Source organism: Ascaphus truei, chromosome 6 (genome assembly GCF_040206685.1).
Source record: "Ascaphus truei isolate aAscTru1 chromosome 6, aAscTru1.hap1, whole genome shotgun sequence".
Taxonomy (NCBI): domain Eukaryota; kingdom Metazoa; phylum Chordata; class Amphibia; order Anura; family Ascaphidae; genus Ascaphus; species Ascaphus truei.
Window position 1 is genome coordinate 15291179 of NC_134488.1, and position 21181 is coordinate 15312359.

The 21181-nt window shown below is 41.8% G+C and overlaps 1 protein-coding gene across 1 annotated transcript in view; it reads left to right on the forward strand.

Annotated features, from left to right (window-relative positions):
* LOC142498007 (uncharacterized) overlaps positions 1-21181 on the forward strand; it is a 139509-nt gene that overhangs the window by 21716 nt on the left and 96612 nt on the right. The window contains exons 15-27 of the mRNA XM_075606516.1: positions 78-227; positions 377-480; positions 561-778; positions 7950-8170; positions 9948-10094; positions 11061-11225; positions 11803-11954; positions 14161-14329; positions 14410-14518; positions 14738-14883; positions 16727-16852; positions 16960-17139; positions 17846-18070. Of these exons, the coding sequence (XP_075462631.1) occupies positions 78-227; positions 377-480; positions 561-778; positions 7950-8170; positions 9948-10094; positions 11061-11225; positions 11803-11954; positions 14161-14329; positions 14410-14518; positions 14738-14883; positions 16727-16852; positions 16960-17139; positions 17846-18070 (2112 nt within the window). The remainder of the gene's footprint in view (positions 1-77; positions 228-376; positions 481-560; positions 779-7949; positions 8171-9947; positions 10095-11060; positions 11226-11802; positions 11955-14160; positions 14330-14409; positions 14519-14737; positions 14884-16726; positions 16853-16959; positions 17140-17845; positions 18071-21181) is intronic.

Here is a 21181-nt window from a genome sequence, read left to right on the forward strand (position 1 = left end):
TACCTCTAGGAATAGTTAGGACAGGGTCTTGTGTATGGTGCTATCTCTAAAATTAACTGGAAGTCTTTGTTTTCTAGGCTTAGGTATACCGGTTCCTAAGCTTTGCCCCACTGGATATTACTGCCCACTTGGTGCAAGTTTAATCACTGTGTACCCATGCCCTGCGGGAACGTATGGTCAAAAATCTGGAGCGTCAAGTAAATCGGACTGTGAGCCCTGCCCAGCTGGTGAGAACATACTGTAGAGTCAAAGGAACAAGTTGATAATCTGCAAAAGCAGAAAGCATGAATGTTGCTGTATATGTCATGTGATAGAGGAGAGGACACTGCTTATGGTATTTGGTTAAGTTGTATTTTTTTAATTATTTTTATTACAGGGATGTATTGCTCCTCTGAGGGACTGAATCAGCCAACAGGATACTGCCATGCTGGTTACTACTGTTCCCAGGGGGCTGTAAACCCCACACCCATCACACCCAGGGTGAGAAAGTCTTCGCTAATATAGCAGCACAGCATATTTCGCACAGGAGTGCATCAATAACGGCTTCATTTGTTTTGCAGGTGCCTTCAGCTGTAAATGCATTGCCTGAAAATGACATCTGTCCTGCGGGGCATTTTTGCCCGAATGGCACACGTTTACCAGTGCCCTGTCCCCCTGGCTCATATTCCACGGCCTCAGGACTCCGTTCACATGATGAGTGTCCACCATGCCCCGCGGGACGCTATTGTGCTCAGACTGGATTGTCAGACCTGTCTCAAGCGCTGCCATGCTCTCCGGGGTGAGTGACCGAGGCCTATATTCTTATACTGAGTGGGTAGGACACATCCTGTAGCCGGTGCTACAATAACCCACTAAGAAGAGTGTATTCAGAAATGTAAGTATCTGTAATTAAATTCCGTGATCTGGAGAAGTATGAAAATTGAAAATTGATACGCATAGTTTGAGGGTATGGCCAATGAATGTGTGGCGACACGAGTGTCTCCAGAGTAGGGCAGGGAGACGGAAAGGTAGTCGGAAGCCCGCAGGTAAGGCGCCGGCTCTAACCCCTCCGGCACAAGCCCCAGATATTAACCGGTGACCACACTGGCCCCTTTAGGACAAATAAACGAAAAATATAAAGTTGTATAACACTCACGGGCGCTTAGTCTTGTGCCCTCTCCTCGTGGTGTGCTGCTCTCTGGAACTCCTCTGAGTGTGGGCTTCTGCACCGGTACTGTACTGCACATGAAAGTGGTCAAACAGAAAATATTGGCGGAGCACTACAAAAGCGGGTTGTCAAAGGGTTTGACAAACCACCTGTCGCTGTGCTACCTGTTAGGGGACATTTTTTTTGCCTGCCGCTGTATGTATATTTTGGTAAATTAAAGTTTTTCAACTCTTCACTTCACGCCTCGCAACCCGTTTTTGTAGCGTTCTGCTACTATTTTCTATTTTACCATTATTTTCTTATACTGTAGGTCACAATTTGTTTATTAATGACAAGCTTTTTGATACATTAGCCCCACGTCCACTCAACAGATCAATGAGGTCCTATTTATTAAATAATTGACTTTTAATGTATTAAATGACAATATTGTTGGAACAGACATCTCATTCTATTCATTCAAGAGTACTCAAAAGTCTAAACTGGGTGAAAAGTGACATTTAGATGTAGATGTTGTTTGATGTTTGAAAGTCTCTGCAACGTACATGTTTGTGGCAAGAAATGAATCGACTCATAACTCAGAAACAGGCCAGTTTTGTCATAGACATTCATCTTAAATTTTTGGAGATTGTCATTGCTACTAATATTCTTCCTTTTCTGAGCGATTTGTGCAATGATTTAATCGCAGTTAATTCAACAGGCCGCTCACTCACTGTTGTAAAATCTTGGCTCTGAGGAGTCGATATATTTTTTTGCAGAGTGATTTGATGCGGCACAGTGTGAGCGAATAGCTGACCAGTCTCTTAGAACCTTTGCCACATATAAAAAAAACCATTTACATTAAATCAGCAGTTAGTCTTTTTATTTCATAATCAGTACCAGGGGCACTGTGGGACAACATTGTTTTCATTGAAAATGGCCGCCACCCAATAAAGTTGCAATGTTATGCTCTGATGATGCCGTGGCTTCCTGCTGGCCCCGTGGGACTGAGTCTAAGCAAGTGGCACATTTGATTTCCAGAAAGGGAACAAAAAAAACAGCGCATTAAAAGATTTCGGAGAGGTGGAGAATAGTGCAATTCAGCTCCAGAGACTGGGAGTTCCGAAAACCAATAAAAAAACAACATTAAAAAAAATGAATAGGGTGAATTGCTGCTTTTAATTTCAATACATTGGGTCATATTTTTGTAGCTGTGATTTGTAGTTTCCCCATTGTCCTTGAAAAGCCACATGGAATAAAATTTGACAACTACAGTATCTGTATTACACACCACATCTATTAAAAATTACAGACGACACGGTTTAACAGTCAATCTCTCCAGATTGCACTTTGTTTTCAAGTGGCATGACCTGAAGGTGGTGCTAAACACAGACCTGAGTTGTTAGGACAGTGTCTTAAGTTGTACATATATAGTATCCCCTCAAACGTCCTTCCAAATAACATAGGTAGAGGTACCTGTGCTTAAAAACGAGCACACCTGAAGGTACCTGGGAGATATTCTAGTGAGATATGCAAAGTATATTTAAATGAGTCAGACCCCACAACTCCTAAAATATTTCCATAAAACCAATACTGACAAGTCTAAGGCCTCTTGTGATGAAGGGGGTACTGGCAACAGGCCCAACCGGATCAGAACCCACTACCTCTGCTATTCTGGGCAGCAGCTCTAGCATTGAACATAGCTAGATGCCGGGAAACTCCACTGTCACATATCTCCCAGGTGTATATATATATACAGTTCACCGGGCCCTAGCTCTCCCCAGCTTCTGCCTGGCCTTCACTGGAAACCCACCCTGCACAGTCAGTGCTGGAAGTTGGGCCTGTGTGTGTGTATTGGGGGGGTTATTATGTGTGTATTGGGGAAGGGGAGTTATTGTGTGTGTATTGGGGGCTTATTGAGCGTGTAATTAGGGGTGTTATTGAGTGTGGGTATGAGGGAGGAGCCTGGGGGAGGGGAGGGGGAGAGTGAGAAAGGGGGAGAAAAATACACGGGGAGGTGAAGAGAAATACACGGGGAGGTGAAGAGAAATATATGGGGAGCTGGAGAGAAATATATATGCGGGAGTGGGGAGAGAAAAACATGGGGAGTGGGGTAGGTGAGGGTGTAAGAGAGAGCACAGGGGGGAGTGAGAGAGATTGGGGGAGAAATACTTGGGGGAGGAAGAAATGAGAGGGGATAGTGTGAGAAGGAGGAAAGGTGGGAGTGTGAGAAGGGAGAGTGTAAGAAATAGGGGGGTCTGGCAAAGATGCCAACATGGTGGGGGGAAGGCAGTGGATAAACTATAGTCCTGTGCCCCGGGAAAGCTATTGATGGCCCTGTACCTGGGATATACAGTGCAGTATGCTAATAGGAGTCATTTAAATATATGTAACCCCTCTTATTTGGTCTCAGACTTACAGTACAACTAATGCCAAGGTGGGGGTCTGAGTCCTTCTTCTCTATGTGATGTTCTACATGTGGTGATAGGTCAGACAACGGAAGACAGAATACAGTAAGGTTTATAGTATAACCATATTTATAAAGTGAGTAGCAATGGAGACTCTGGTACATTATAATCCTTTTCAGAAGAATCACTACATACATTCACAGAACACATTCACATAACATGCCTCACTAAACACTACATGGGTGTATACAGTATGAGTGTCTGTTGCTGAGGCCACCCAGCCCAAGCGAGGCTTATGTGATGGTGGCGACACACTGTTGGAGCTCTTAACTATGTATCAATGTAGCAGGCCTGTACTTAGCAAATGCTTTGGTACCACGTTATGAGATGTGTGCAGAGGTTTAAACCAGGAGACTGCTTTTCAAAAATAAACGCAGGCTTTTTTTTGCCCCACATCTTTAACAACAAAAACAGAGACTTTTCCTAGTAAATAAAATTCAGTAAACAAAAAGAACAGTTATTAATAGCAGCTTAAAGTCTATATGCGTCTGTAGATTTCTGTGCAGGTACCTGGTGCCACCTATGTATCAAGGATATGCACCTGTGGCTGCACGGCTAGGCCATCCTTGCCCAAAGTCTAGGGTTCCCGAGGCCAGAGTCCAGCAGCATAAAGCCCAGGATTTTCAGTTCCCAAAGTCCCTCTGTATCAAGGACTTGCAGGTACTGAAATTATATCTTGCTGTCCTTCTGTATCAAGGGCACGTACATGTGGTTTATACTGTATGCAGACCAGGTGATAAAGACCAGCACTTCTCTTTCCTGTCTTCTAAACCATGGCTACACTTAGGTGGGCATGTTAGCAGCCCTGCCTTCCTCCAGAAAGGGATTAACTACTACCTGGCTGACACCCAACAGCTCTATCTGTTGGTAACAGGCTTGCCTGTTACAATGACCGCCACTGATAATCACCTCTGACAGTGCGTTTTCCTTTGTGCTGCTCTCACTTAGATGATCCGCTAGGCCTACTCACGAGGGTTAGCTGCCCTCCCTCCAGCCAGTGTCCGCTTTCACTGGTGCAACGTAGTGTCAAGGTCTCCCATACTGCTCCTAGCCATAGATCCTTTCTTTGTCCACCGGGTATTGCTGGTTTCTGTCTGCTCTGGGGTTACTCTGTCTGTCTCCTTGTTGCTCCTGTCCTTATAGTTACTGTTCCTCCCTTGCCTTTGTTTTGTTGTCAGACTCCTTATGCCTATGCCCGTGCTTCTGCTACTGCTTCTGTTCCTGTTCAGTGTTGGAGTCCTGTACATTATTAAAGACCTTTGCTGGTAATCTGGCTTGTCCGTTTGTTCTCTGCTCCCTGGTCTAAGTCCCTATTCTGTACTCAATCCTTGCCTGCTCCCCACTGTTCGGGACACCGAGGTCCTACCCACTCCAGGCGTCCCCTGTGACACGTAGATTGGTCCCGGGTCTGTCACAATTGGTCTTCAGATCTTCCAGACTCGCTCAGGTCTCCCCCTTTGTACTCTGTCAGCCCCTCTTGAAGGCTCCTTCCTCTCTCATAGCCTTTGTTATTGGCTGCTGCCATGTCCATCATGAGTCACATGTTCGTGCACACTGGAGAGGAATCTGACAGGACAGTGTGAGTGTGTTGCATACCTGTACCTCTTACCAGGGGTTACATATACTTTACATATCCTAATAGCATATATCCCAGGTGTATCAGGTGCACTCATTTTTGTGCACAGGTATCTTTCCATGTGTTTCAAGGTTGGTTTGAGCACTTGGAACTCTAATGGCTCTAATGAAATAGGTTTATTCCCCCCCCCCCCCCCCCCTTTGCCCCTCTTCCCTGCCCACCCTTCCTCTTCCCTCTCCTCTTTCCCCTTGCCCTCCCGTTCATTCCCTAACTCACACCTCATGAGTTGAAGGGAGCCAATGTTGCATTTAGATAAGACGGGAGTAACTCGAGTCATGTTAACGATACAGTATGTAAGGCGTTAAGCCTATTGAACTGAGATAACTAATGTCTGTTGTTTTTGCATATATAATTAGATTTGTACATTCGCGTTAACCTCAGGGAATAAAACGTCCATTACTGATTTTGATAACATGACGAATAGGTAGGAGTTGCCAGCAATATAATTGTTAGAGTCCACATGTACTGTAGTACATTACAGATGCACAAGGTGGTGCTGTAACATTTGAAATAAGATCAGGCAATGTGTTCACAACTCCTAACACTGGGCGAGATACACCAAGCTCCGTTAAATCAGGGCAAGTAAATTGTAGCAAAACTTACTGTCCTTGGTATGGTGACTAGAGCTGGGCGAAACAGTCCTAATCCGTTCCCCTAAATGTCATGGATAATTAATACCAAATTCATCCCCCCCACCAAAAACTGCCCACAGATTTGGATTTCAAATATCTGAGCGAATTGTTAATAATAAGTTAAGAGGACTGATTCCTAAATCCTATTTTTTTTTTTTTTTTAAATAGGTTTAAAGCATTTGGGTCTTGCAGCAGAACTCCTTTAATTTCAGCTCCGCGAATCACCCTCCTTTCAGAGATATCTGCATGGTGGGGGGGGGGGGATGGGTGCAGTATCTCTCTTCAATTTAAATGTCCCGATCACGTGGGCCAATAGGAAGCTGTGTCTAGGACATTTAAACTGCAAAGCGGTTGCTTTGTTTGAATTTCATGGATTGTGTGCAATTAAATAAAATGAATGAATTGTAATGTGCACAGTACTGTGCTACTTTGTCAATTTCAGGTGTTTAAAAGCCAGAACTCTAAAATGCCATTTTCTGCACTCGCGTATTAAGACGGTACGGTTGGAAGAAATCTCGCGCCATGACATGGGTATTCCGAGGTATACATAGCGTGAAGTGTTCCAATAACGGCCGCTGCATCTGTAGTTACCCACATTGTCAACCAATGAACACCCTAAATATGTAAATAAATAAAGGTTTAACTTAAGCCTGCCAGGATGAAGGCCGTAGTCATCATCCTCAGGGGCAAAAGCAGATAAATCCAATAAAGGGCCGGTCCCAACAATAAAAGACACCAAAAAAACCAACAATCCTAACCCGATAGCACAAAAATAAACACAAAAAAATATCAAATCAGGAACAATAAATTCTATCCAGAAGCAAAGTCTCCAGTGAATAGCTCTTCTTTGTTGCTTTTAATGTCTTCTTGCTTTTGTTTTCTTCTTTCTGAAGTAATCATTTACTCTGCACTATCGCAATTGGACTAAAACGGCTATTTCTATTTCATTTATTTTTCTATGAACATTTTTTATCAATCTGAATGAATGAATAAATAAAAGCAAATATTCAATGTAAAACTACCCTGAGTGCGTGGACTGCTTTGCTCTTTTTATCTAAGACACTAGAAACCCTTAAACTTAGATATTAGCAAATGGATAGTGTTAAATAAACTTTAAATGTACTGTATACAGATGCAGTGGCCGTTATCCGACTATTTCCCGGGTTGAATCACGCACTATAGTACGTGGGGGTCCGAGATGGTCCGCTGCAGATTTAATGGCCCATCGGATTAGAATGTTATAATCCCACGATCACATGACCCACAAGATTTTAACATGGCGGGGATACCGGCACCCCATAACGGGGCCTGTATCTCAGGAAGAAGGAGGTCCCCGGATCTGAAATCAATGCAGTTCAGCTCCAAAGACCCCCTGCTACAATACTGTAGTGTTAAAATTTAAATTTACCCCCTGTTAGTGGCGCGCTGGTAGAGTGACTGATTCAGCCTATCTCTTACAGACAGGTAGACCCCGGTAGGATTAACACAGAAGGAACCCCCGCTGTGTTAATCCGACGGGCCATTAGTCTGTCTGCAGAAATGTCACAGAAACGTTGCAGCATTACTGGGAGATTGCCCCAGATTTTACAAGGCAAGTGTTCGAATACTCGTGGCTGCATCTGTATATACTGATTTAGATAACACATTTGTCACAGCACGTGTAATGTTATAAATAGAAATGGTGTGCTCTTGCTGCTGGTGTTAGGAATTTACATGATAATAGAAAATGAGTCATTGCTTAGAAGGATTGGGCTCAGTGAGTAAGGACACTGACTCTGCAAACAATGACACCTTTTGAATCAGGGGAACCTTGGGCAAGTCACTTTATCGTTCTTTGTGCCTCAGGCACCAAAAACATAGATTGTAAATTCATCTGGGCAGGGACCGTGTCTGTAAAATTCCTATGCGCTGCATGCTCACACTATATTGTATTTGTGAAGCACTTTGAATCCCATTGGGAGGCACTATATCAAATAATGTTATTGTTATTGTTATTATTATTATTATTATTATTATTATTATTATTATTATTATTGTTGTTATTATTGTTATCTTGAATTTCTGACTGATATAACATTATTTACCCCTAGGTATGTCTGCAAGGAAGGGAGCTCAGTTCCCTGCCCCTCGTATGGAATTCATGGCTATCGCTGTCCTGTTGGCTTCTACTGTCCCAGTGGGGCCAGTATAGAGTTACCATGTGACTTAGGCACCTTCAGTCCTATGCCCGGGGCAAGCTCTTGTCTGCCATGCCCTGCAGGGAGAAGCTGTATGCATATATCTACAGTAGCGCCAGTGAGCTGCCCTCATGGTAAAATGAAACACTCAGATGATCCAAACAATTCTTCTTAAAATGAACAACACTAAGACACGTAATTGTTTGGCAAGCAACACAGTTGTGGCCATATTTACTCAGGGGTGCCACGCCATAAGGCATCTTCTGGCCTATTCGAGTGAACAGGCTGCAAGTGGTCTTCCATCGTGACTTGTTTACTTAAAGCGGATTTCATAGCTACAGGCCTGATGGAATCCTGGTATTGATGGCGGGAAGTAGAAATTTGGATCCGCAGCGCATCGTCCCGCTCCTTTGGTCCGCTGAAATACACGGACCAATCTCAAAAAGGGAGGTTCACATTTTGCGGATATATTGTTATTATTAACAATACACTCGGCGGATTCCGACACCCGTGGACGGATTTGTGGCATCCAATCTGCGGAGTCGGCCGTACGTCGGCGGATTCTTAAGACTCCACTAACGGATCGCTGAATCCGCGGATTGGATTCTACAAATCCAGGTTGTATCCAATGGCGGTTTTTGATGAATCCGCGCGGATTAAAACCGCCCAAATCCATCTGCGTATTTTACACCATGAAACGGATTTTGGGGGTGAAAATCCGGGAAAGGGATTTGGACGGAATTCTCCCGTCTCTAAATGGGAAGCCTTCATATTAGTCATTAGAAGCAGTAAAAGATCTGTGTATAAAATCAAATAAAAGTGCATATTGGTGCACACAGCAGATTCATTTGTTTTATTTTTTTATATGAAATAAATGAAAGGACTAATTAATCAAGTTTTTTACATTTAATTTCACCTCAAACCCAGCAGATAAGATTGACGCTAACAAAAAAAGTAGTGAAATATCATTATTATACAGTATGTCCATCATTTCATTCTTCCTCCTGTTCACATTCTCCGAATCACACACACACACACACACACACACACACACACACACACACACACACACACACACACACACACACACACACACACACACACACACACACACACACACACACACACACACACACACACACACACACACACACACACGGTACCCTACCTAATATGTTGTTGTGCAGACATTCATGTTCACAAATGAAAGACTCATGTTCAAAATGCCTCTGCCAATTAAACAGCCAACACGTCTTCATTCTGCTTTATAAAATGCTGGAAATAAAGTAATCACAACATTCTTATCTCGAGCTTAGCTATCTTTAAAACAGCAAAACGTGACATCATATATATATATTTTTATTTATTTTTTACATAAATCAGTTCTGTAGTATTAGATAATAATGACTTTTTACATTTATTTATTTTTATTCAACTTTGAATGCAATTTTTAAGGAGTTTTAAAGCATCCTTTGATTTCTATAGCAGGTTTTAGCTCACGTTCCAAGCAGTGCAAGATATTTGCAACACCTTCCTGTTTGAGATCATTTGTTGCCAATGTTCGAGCTGTAAACTATAACAATAGATAATGTTACCTTATTAATATAAGGATGCATTGTAGCTGCTGAGTTACTGAACACTGCCTGAAGGATTGATTTAAAATGAAAGGCAGCCATTATCTTAGGTACACAATCAGGATGTTTACACATTTATAACATGAGCACCAAACAATTGCCAGCTTAGATAAGAATGTAGATTATACATTGTCACGTGCTGTACATATACAAATATATTTAAAAAAATGGAAAGTAGTATTGCTGCTTTAAGGGTGGAAACATAAAGGTTAACATATTTGATTGAAGGAAAATAGGGTTTCATTATATAAATTAAAATAGAGCTGTATTTAAATAGGTCATTACTGTCCAGCCATGACTAAGGCACCTATCCCATGTCCTGAGGGCACTTTTAACCCACTAGAAGGGGCTCTGTCATCTGTTTCATGCAAGAGATGCCCAGCAGGGAGATACTGCAACGGAGAAGCAAACTGGGAGCCTGATGGTAAGTATTTATTCTTTGCTGTAGTACAAGGGTGCACAAACTGGGGGGCGCAATACTTTATGGGGGGGCGTGGCGTTTACAGAGGCCCCGCGTTGAGAGCGCGAGGCCTCTGTAATTCACTTAACCGGCTTCAGTCATTTGACACCGCAGAGGGTGGCGCGACACAGGAGGAGAGTAGGCAGGGGGGACACCGCACACCCCTGCCGTAGTATATCTAAAGTTTCAGTGCAATTTTCCTTCTCCTTTCTATCTTCTGGGAGAAAATTTCTCAAGATTCTAGATATGTTTGCTACTCCATCATATAGATGAATTGAAATTGTTATACCTTTTATGGGACCACCATTAGGGTTCCCCATAGATTACATTAAAATGCATAAAGATTTGAAGACATCATAGATTCTCCTTTAAATGTACCGTCAGGAACTGATAACATGCTTGCATACTGTACCTGTCCCAACATAGTAGCTACATTTGGATCTCTTACCATTCTGGTTGAATTGGTGACTCTCTCTGTTCCCTATTATGGATTTTTTCATCCAACAAGATCTTTGTCCATATGTAGGAATTTCTCTTTCAAAGACTTTCGATCCTTCTTGTAGCCCCTTGAGTATTGGAAGATATCTTGCACAGGTACAAACTGGATATGTTGTGAACTTTTTTTCCAGATTCTTAATGGGCTTGTGGTTTTTCTTGCATTTGCTCGATGGGATTAATTGTACAACTATTGCATATATTTGGGTCTTTTTTTGCAGATGCTAGATTTATTGGGACTCTTGTAGCTGCCCGGTGTGTTGGGATATCACTTGTAGGTGCAGGTTCAATAAGGACTACCTTCACTAAAAACTAAATGTAATAGGGTATTTTTGTTTGCATCCAAGTCTTCAGTCTGTTGGATATACACTGATCCCAAATGACCCGCAGTGGAGTATTTGTCACCAAACACTACACCTTGACTTATGTTTGTAGGTCTGTGTTCAGCTGGATATTACTGCGAGGGAGAAGCTGCAGACCCAATCCCCCTGAAAACAGCCCAGTTCCTGCTGAATGGACCCTGTCCTCTAGGCCACTATTGTCCAGAGGGTACACAATCACCAAAACCCTGCCCAGTGGGTACTTTGAAAAATGCAACAGGTGTGTAAAACCTTCTGTAACTCATAAACTGGTCAATAGGTTAAAGCTGCAGCCTAAGCTATATACTACATGTGTGTTTTTAATAAATCAATTCTGTACTATTAGAAAATACTAGTACCTGTAGCTTTAAAAAAAAAAAAAAAAGCAACTCTGAATGACATTTTTTATGTATTATAATGGAACAAGCATTTTTGTTTCTATAGCAACCATTTACAAAGTCACATCCCATTCCTAAACAGGCTCTTGAGCCCTGTCCTCTCTCTAGCAGTGCACCAATTGTATCTAGTGACTGCCTCTTTGGTGCTCTTCTGCTGCTCTGACAGTCATGTAGTGAACCCCCAAGCCCTCAAGCCGAATTTTCATCTATCAATCACAGGATTGAATGGATTGATCGGCAATTTAGCTAATTACTTATCATTGTGTGGATGCACGTATTAAAGGGAAAATAAAATAAAATTCCATTTAAAAAAACGGCACCTTGTACTGCTGCTTTAATGTGCAACTGATATGCATTCGTGTGTGTTAGCAATGTGGCTTACCTCTATAACATGTCTCTGTGCATACTTGCCCATTTTAGGTGGCTCCACAGTGGAGAGCTGTGTGCCTTGCTCTGCTGGGCATTTCTGTGCCAGTGTTGGTCTGAGCTCACCCACAGGAGTGTGTGCTGCAGGATTTTATTGCCCAGCAAATTTCATCTCTGTTGGCCCCACAGCTTTCCTGTGCCCTAAGGTAACATCACACAGTGGGACATTTGAGTCAGTGTTTACAAAACAGAGAAGGGCAAAAGTATCCCAACTATATCCATGTGTCACAATGCCCCGGCTCTACAGTATACATTTCCCAACAGCCTCAGGAGTAGAGATGGGCACATTTTAGGGGCCGATTTGAAGCGGATCGGTTGGTTCCTTTGCTCTGCGGATTTCAGCGAATCAACCTCTAAAAGGGCGATTTGCGTTTTTCAGATTTTTTTTATTATTTTTTATTATTGCCAATACACTTTTGTTTTTAAGAATCGCGTTTTTTGATGAATCCACGTGGATTAAAACAGACCAAATCCGTTTGCGGGTTTTACACAGCGAAACGGATTTTTTTGGGGGGAGCGGGAAGTGCGAGAAAATTAGGAAAACGGATTTGGGCGGATATGCATGGGAGCATGTTGTAGAAGAAGGGACAAAACGGGCATACTGTACGTTGACTCCTAGAATAGTCTTGAAATGTCAATGAAATATAAAGATAATGATGGGTATACTACTACTTATACACCCATGTATTATAGGGCAGCAGTGTGCAAAGTGGGGGGGAATTTCTAGGGGGGGGTGCGGCAGTTACAGAGGTCCCGCGCTCTTCCCCACGGCATTTAAATTAAATGCCGGGGAGGCGTGAGGCCTCTGTAACTACCTTACCTGGTCTCTGACGGGTCTGCGGCAATGCGCTGCCATAGCAACGCGGCATCAAATTGCGCCACGGATTCATGTGATGTCACGTGTCGTCATGGCAACGTGCGTCAAATGACGCGGCGGGGACACGTGATGTCACATGACGCCGAGTCCTTGGAGAGGGGGACGCGAATGCTGTGGCTCCCGGGCAGGGGGGCTCTGCTCAAGAAGTTTGCGCACCCCTGTATAAGGGGTGAATTTCGGTGTATTTTGTATTACTGAAAATCTAAGCAATATTACGTAGGTCAATATTACTAAACCGATTCATGCAATATAGGCAAAATAGTAAGGACAAGTTCCTATTTACAATTGTTATCAGCAGTCATGAGAATTTTAAACATTTGCAATGATACTTAATTTGATGACCTAACATACAGTGTATTTATTGTAATGACCAAATATATAATTATTGTACTTTACAATAACTTGTGTCTGATTTTCTGTTCAGTACAGCAATCAAGCACTATATTTTTGTTAAATATAGAGTAATTACCTGTCCCATCCACGCCCCATTTCTAAGGATAGGACACTTTTTTATAGTACAGAGAGATGTTGTAAGTAATTAATGTTAAAGCTAATAGATATCCACCTATTGTTTTCATATTTCTAATTGCAGGGTGCTTTTTTTTAATGATGTAATAAAGGGGTATTCAACCCAAGGACTTTTCGTTTTACTGGAATTTCTCAGCATATATAAATACTGTGCTATGTACATTAATGGCGCTATATAAATAAAGACATACAATACAATACAATACTGTCTCCCAACAGAGAATATTACAGCATTACACAGGGGACGATTGCAAAACCATCTGCGTAAATCTATTTCGAAACCCACAGTGCTCATAAATAGGGATAGGCAATTTTTTTTTCTGCGAATTTGATTCCGCCTCAGATTTTCAAGTATGAAATCCATGTGCGGAATTCCGGGATGTGTGAGTGAACTACGCTGAGTATAGAGAAGGAGCAACTCAGTGAGTAAAGACACCGACTCTGATAATAGTGACAGCGTTGAATCACGGGAACCTGACTCAATTCCCGGTGTCAGCTCCTTGTGACCTTGGGCAAGTCACTTTATCTCCCTGTGCCTCAAGCACCAATATCATAGAGTGCAAGCTCATCTGTGCAGGGACAGTGCCTGTGACATTCCTATGGGCTGCGTACCGCGCGCTCTGTACTGTAATTGTGTAGCGCTTTGAGTCCAGTTGGGAGAAATATGAAATAAAATTATTATTATTATTATTATTATTATTATTATTATTATTATGCAAACAGATCATTATAAATCCAATGCAAATATTAGTGTACAGATATTCCATAGACCAACTAAATATAATGATTTCAGTGGCATATGTATACTGTATGTGGGAAAGGGAAATATATATATATATATATATATATATATATATATATATATATATATATATATATAGACATGTACATACTGTATCATACTCGGTAAATTACATTTCAAGCATTGCCTTTATTTCTTTCTTTAGGGACATTTCTGTACTGCTGGTGCTGTCCACCCTGCTCCCTGTCCCACAGGCCAGTACCAGCCAAACAGTGGTTCTGATTTCTGCATTCCCTGCCAGCCAGGATTTTACTGCCAGGAAACAGTGGCTGGGAACCCACGACATTGCCCCCCACATTCCTACTGCCCTGCTGGTATGTACAGGTAGCACGTTGTGTAAGAGGACCTGAACATCGATGTGAGTGACTTACAGTGATTGAATTCTGTCTTTTAGGGGCACTTTACCCATTTCCCTGCCCAGATGGGACATTTACTGCCAGAGACGAGAGTGGCCTTAGAGAAAAAGGCGAATGTCTCCCTTGCCCTCCTGGGCAGTACTGCAGGTCAGTACCTACAAAGCCCCATATCTACAAAAGGATGCTAAGCATTAGCATGTCTTTCCTCCAATGGGAGTTAAGGCGTGGTCAAGCTTAGCACCCTTTGTGGATTTGGGCACAGATAAAGCTCAGATGGTATTGTGCACTATTCAATGGACTTGTATTTCATTGTATAACTGCGGGAGGTAACACCCTTTTCCATCTGTTTTATAATCTTACACACAGGGGAGGTAAACTGCAGGGACCATGTGCAGCTGGTCACTTTTGCTTGGCTGGCAGTTCAGAATATACTCCCTATGTGCAAAACTTTAGTCGGAGCTCACTAAGTGAGTGCCACTGGGGCCAGATGTGTGCAGCGATCTGCCCAGCAGGTACAGTAACAAGTTCTATTCTGCACTTTTACCATTTACTGATTAGTGCTACCGGTCTGTTGAGCTCAGTTTTCTTGCATGCCAGAGCAAAGTAAGTGTGTGCTCAGGTATGGAAAATATCTACGTTGATTTGCATAAATATAGTTTGTAGGCTTTTTTGTTCATTTCTCTGAATACTTTCATATGTCACAGAGAGGTACTTTTATCTGTTTCATAACCTTTATTTCCAGCATGGATGCACATGACCCCAATTCAGTATGCGGTGAAGCATGTCAGCTCTGTACAGATAGGAAAAACGGAGGAAAACCTCCTAGACCAGTCCTCTAGGGTCTGCAAAACATCCACAATAATGACAATCACTATATATCTGTTTTCCACAGTCAATATTGTATCATAAAAAGACATTTGTTGCTATATTCAGGTAAATGAATGAGAGTACAGCTCAACCCCCTTATTACACTGTGTTTGGGGTCCAAAGAATCACATCGCGCTATAAGCGGATCGCGTTAGAAATAATGTACAATTGTATGCATTGTACAATAAAGATTTAAGACACCAATAATTGTGTTGTAAAGTATTCATAAATATGAAAATTGGGAGCCACGCTTGCATCGCGTTATAAGCGGCTTCGCGTTGTAACGGATTGCATTATAACGGGGTTGAGCTATACTATTTGATGAATGCTCATTGAGGCTCCCATATAAGGGCATGTGATGAAGTTGATTTATATGGGATGTCTAAGAAGCCTATATGAATTGGGATCCAGACCCCTTCATCTAATGACCCACATAGAGCTAGACCAATATTATATAAACTTGAAAGTCTATAGGATGTAAATCGCATATCAATCAAGAATAAAGTACTCACAACCTTTAATTATCCGGAATCCTGGAAGAAGCGTTCTCTCAGCCCGAAATTATCCTGAAAAAAAAGTTCTCCCAAGGGGGAGGGTAATTGCGATCCACAGCGTGCTAAATAGTGCTTGAAGTGCGTTCCAAGTGGAGGAAATGAAGACTGATGCTGGATCGCTATGTTTAAAAGCTATTTAATGAACAAAAGGCAACATGTAGGCTAACAAGAGTCTTGAGAAGAACCTCTGATGCGTTTCGTGCAATCCGTGCACTTTGTCAAAGAGTCAAAAGTCAGAACTCTTTGACAAAGTACACGGATTGCATGCCGGGGAAGCTGACACTCTAATGCTACCAGGAGAGGGTTGGACCTCGGTTTCAGACTAAAAGACAAATTATCTTCCTATGTACAACCTACCGCCCTGCTGCCTGGGGGGGGGGGGGTGTAGGGGAGTTTATATATATATATATATATTATATATATATATATACACACACACAGTTGAACAAAATAGACAGGGATAAGAATAGAAGACCTATACATTATCGACGAATTATATTGGTCCCTCCAAAGAGTTTGTGGAGTTGGAAATATTACAATGCCTGTGTTATTGATACAACACCCTTCTTAGATAAATTCAGTAGCAGGAGTTGGGGAGGAGTTACATGGTGCAAGTATTATGAGATATATCACATTCTGTATCGTGTGCACTAACCTGTACTGGCACCTGATGAATCTGTCCCTATGTGGCATATATATCAAGGCAACAACATTGCTCCAGATGTATCAAAGAAAAAATCCTACTGATTTCAATAGAAGTTTTTCTTTGGTGCATATGGTGCAGTTCTTTGCCCCAGATTTGCCCCACTTTTACCTTGATTCCAGAGGGGACAATAGGGGAACATTTGTATCATCTCATAAAATTGAGTGCATGGAATAATGTAAAGATAATTTATGTTTTTAAGCAGAAACTGAGCATTTTTTTTCTTATCAGGTTTCTACTGCCCAGAGGGCACAATATTGCCCAAACCATGCCCGGCAAACACTCTTAGGGCTTCGCCAGGAGCACGGCACAGAGAGGATTGCTTGTCATGTCCTCTTGGACACTGGTGCAAAGAAGGTGGAGTTTACACTTGAGACATAGAGCTGTTTATAGCATATTATTCACAGTTGGTGCATATTGTCAGCACTATTGTCAGCAGGAGCTCCATATCTCTTTTTCCACAGGAAACTCAGCACCTGCTCCATGCCCTGCTGGTCATTATTGCAGTGGCGTTAATCAGACTGACCCGAGTCAAACAGTAGCACCTCAGGAGTGCCCTGTTCATACATACCGAAACCTTCCTGGAGCAGAGAGACCTGGAGATTGCCAGCAGTGCCCTCGTGGATATTTCTGCAGGATGCCAGGTTCGCATTAGAACACAAATATTTTCTTTGAAATTATTTAAAAAGCATTTAGAACATAAACACATTTGCTGGGGGTTTTTTTTTTTCATTACATTTGATTTCCAAAATAAAATGTTAAACATTTTGGAACGCTCCTATAATTTCACAATTAAGACAATTAAGGCAGCAATACAGGTTTCAATTATTGTTTTTATAAATTGTTTTTTTTTGTTTGTTTTGTTACAGGATTGAAGCAGGGGGTCTCCAGAGCTGAACTGTGTTAATTTCAGCTCCGGGGTCCCCTGGCTTCTAGAGAACAATAATTGAAACCTGTATTGCTGCTTTCAAGCATTCTGTATAATTTATTATATAACACAGAGCACCACGACCCATGGCGCATCCTATATAGTACCCTCATGCTGCTTCAAAAAAATTACTTATTTGAGAATTGACTAAGGGAGAGAGACTTGTAGAATACCACAGGATAAGGGTAAACCTGTCTAAAAAAATAGTTTTGAGAATGAATAGGTGAAAAAAATAAAATAAAAAAGACGTGGAAAAATACACACGTTGACACAGTATCTTCTACTATTTAGAACAAGTTATTAAATATTGACTAATTGTTCTGGTTTTCATGGAATTTTGCAGAAACTGTTCGTGTGTTTTAAGATGTAAGCTCCAGATCATTTTAGTCTGAGACATGTTTCTTGATGTACAATGTCTTTAGGCATCGCACTGTTTAAAGACTATCCATGCCCTCCAGGGCATTGGTGTCCAGGAATGACTGATCCAGTGTCCTGTCATGCTGGTACCCTGAGGACTGAGCCGGGAGCAGCGTCTGCTCAGGACTGTGAATACTGCCCTGCCGGATACTACTGCCCTGACCCGGCCATGACACGTCAAGTCAACATTATAGGTATTCCATGCAGACCGGGCTACGAGTGCCCACTTGGTGAGTAGGAAGAAGACTATTGGTTCTTTCTTTGAAAAATATAAATAACTATTTATTTCATTTCCTAAAGGTGCAATTCGTATAAACGAATGAAAGTGAAACCCCAAAAGCGGATATCTCCAAAAAAAGGAAGGAGAGGATCACTGTAGATAACATAAAGAGACAAATACAAGTGTGCATCAACCAGAAATATGTTTATTTTTGAAAACCTTGTCAGCGGAATTGTGTTTTCAGTGCAATATCATTTGTGCCCTTCTGGCAGCTAAGGGGTTAAGCTAATTTGATTCTACAGGAGGTCCCTTAATAATCTCTAGATGTACAGTATTTTAGATTTTGGACAAGTGGTTCTGAATGTCACTGGATGTAGCTACTGTATTGTGATCCACTTTCTTCCAGGGCCTGTCTGCGATTGGGAGATATTTGCAGAAAGCAATTGAAGGTCTCTAAACTAAACACACTGCTGTGTGTGACTCGGTGGGCTAAGGGAAGATGGGGAACAAAGAGGGACCCCCACAGGGGACATACTGTACAGAGAAAAGAGTTCCTTATTCAATGCACAACGACCAAGAAACCACAATAGTTGCTTTTAACAAAGTTACAGATGGGTTTAATTGCTTAAGAATGACACTAAGGTACAGTATGTGGTAGTTTTTCTAGATGAACAGGACAGTCAATTAATAAAGGGAAAGCAGTGACGCTGCATTGTCTCCTGAGAGAATTAAATACCGATATATTGCTATTTACGCATGATTAGACCTCTTGTTTCATTATGATGCCTGGGCACTATATTCAGTTACCTATGGTACAGTATGTTGATTTGCACCTGATATGGCATCACTAGTATTATACCTATAGATAGACTCATTGCGTTTTCCGGGTTATATCCTATGTGCAGTTTTAGGCTCTATGCTTATATGATCAGGGTCATTTAGTGGTTTGGCATTAGGACTGTTTATTTACTTACCCACCTATGTACATTTGTCCGGTGTGGATGTGTGTTTACATACTCTGACATCCTGCCATCCTTATACCACTTTGGCGTCCATCACCTGTCCCACACCTGGGGATTTATTTTACCCAATTTTTATACTCACTATTATATACTTATCACTTTTCTTGTTTTGGCGTTTTCTTTGTATATTATTATTAAAAAATGTATTATTTTTGTTTTTATCAGTCCTACTATTATTTAATTTAGGTATGTGGTTTGGTCGGATAATCTAGCCCTCCGTACGGATATTCTGTCCTCTATATATAACTAACTTTTCACCATGAGTGCATATTAAGGGGCCTGTTGTGACCTCTGTCATTTTATCCTGTGCTTCCATTATATATGTTCCCCTTTGCACCTGGTTATTTAGGTTCATTGCTCATGGTCCTGAGCGATATTCTCCCCACCAGTGATTAATAGAAAAGTCATGCAAGGTGCACATATTATGTAATGTATCAAATGTTCTCACGTTTTTTTTTTTTATCTATGGCACAAATCTGCTTCAAGCCTGAGTTTGCATAGATAAAACGCAGAGTGGCCAGTGTAGTGAGACGTACTCAAATGATTAATGCAAGAATTGGCGAAAGCCCAATATTCATACGTTTCGCAAATCTGTGCGAAAAGCTGTAGGAATGGTTGAGAAGCACTCCACCATTCAGAAGCCCCGAAGAAGAGGATTTTGTGCTTACTTTCCAAAGAAATACAAGTTACCAAATGTTGGTTTTACAAAAAATTGCTCAAACTGATTAGATTGTTAGATTCTTAACAAAATGTTGTTTTGTGTTAGTTTACCAGGGATTGTACCTTTAATGCAGATTTATGATCCTATTTTTGTTCCCTTGCTCCAAGCCTGTAGTGAAGCGTCCCCATGCCTCTACTGTTTATTCCAGGGGTGGCCAACTCCAATCCTCAAGGGCCTCCAACAGGTCAGGTGTTAAGGATATCCCAGCTTCAGCACAGGTAGAGCAATCAGTGGCTCAGTCATTATGACTGAGCTACCTATGCTGAACCAGGGATATCTTTAGAACCTGACCAGTTGGTGGCCCTTGAGGACTGAAGTCGGCCACTCCTGGTTTATTCTAAGTTGCTCTTCCCCTCCAGTAAGACTTCCAAGAGATGTATCAGAGAATCTCTCATCCTGAGCTTTTCTGATGTCTTTTTGAAGTCCGGTGATATGAGAAATTAGGAGGGTCCTTAGCAACGATATTAACGTTGGTTTCGGCTTATTTTTTTAGGAATACAAGTCAGAGAGCAGGAAAATTATAGTTTAAAACAGACATTCTGTTGTACAATATATATGTTTAAGAAATCGTACAATAATAAAACATGCAGGAAGCGCACATTTATTTTAGATATAATAATTTGAGACAGGTTAGGTACTTTTGTATGTGAAGTGCTGGGGAACCTCACAAGATTTTAAGTTGGTATAAATCCAACCTAAATAGGTGTGCCTCCAATCTCCTAACATTTTGACCCTGCAGCGGGAATAAAATGAACACGTTTAATGTGCATTCATTCACACTTCGGGGCCTCATGCAGTAAAGTCCGATAGAAAAAATCGCCAAGGTTTTTAATCACCTTTTTGGTCAGCGTCGCTATCACGGTATGCAGAAATCCCAGAATACCAGTGATAGCAACATTTGCAAACATGGTGAGTAGCCGGGGACTAGATGATCTGCCCTCCTAAAAGGGCTCATCCGGCGAGTTGATTCTGCTGCAGAGAGAGAGAGACGCTTCTCTATCTGTGCAAATCTCACCCGAAAGAAAAAATATTTTAATTAAAATGTTCCTACTAGTGCAGATGAGCAGGGGGTCTCCGGAGCAGAACCGCGTTGATTTCAGGTCCAGGGACCCCCTGCTTCCCGAGATACAGGCCCTGTTATGGGGTGCCGGTATCTCCTATGCATTTGATTCCCATGGTCGCGGGACATTTACATGCATAGGAGATACCGGCACCCATAACGGGGCCTGTATCTCGCGAAGCAGGGGGTCCCCGGACCTGAAATCAATGCGGTTCTGCTCTGGAGACCCCCTGCTCATGTACACTCATAATAAAATGTAAATTAAAATATGAAATAACCACCAATACACAACCCACACCCTGTGCCCCCACATAAAAA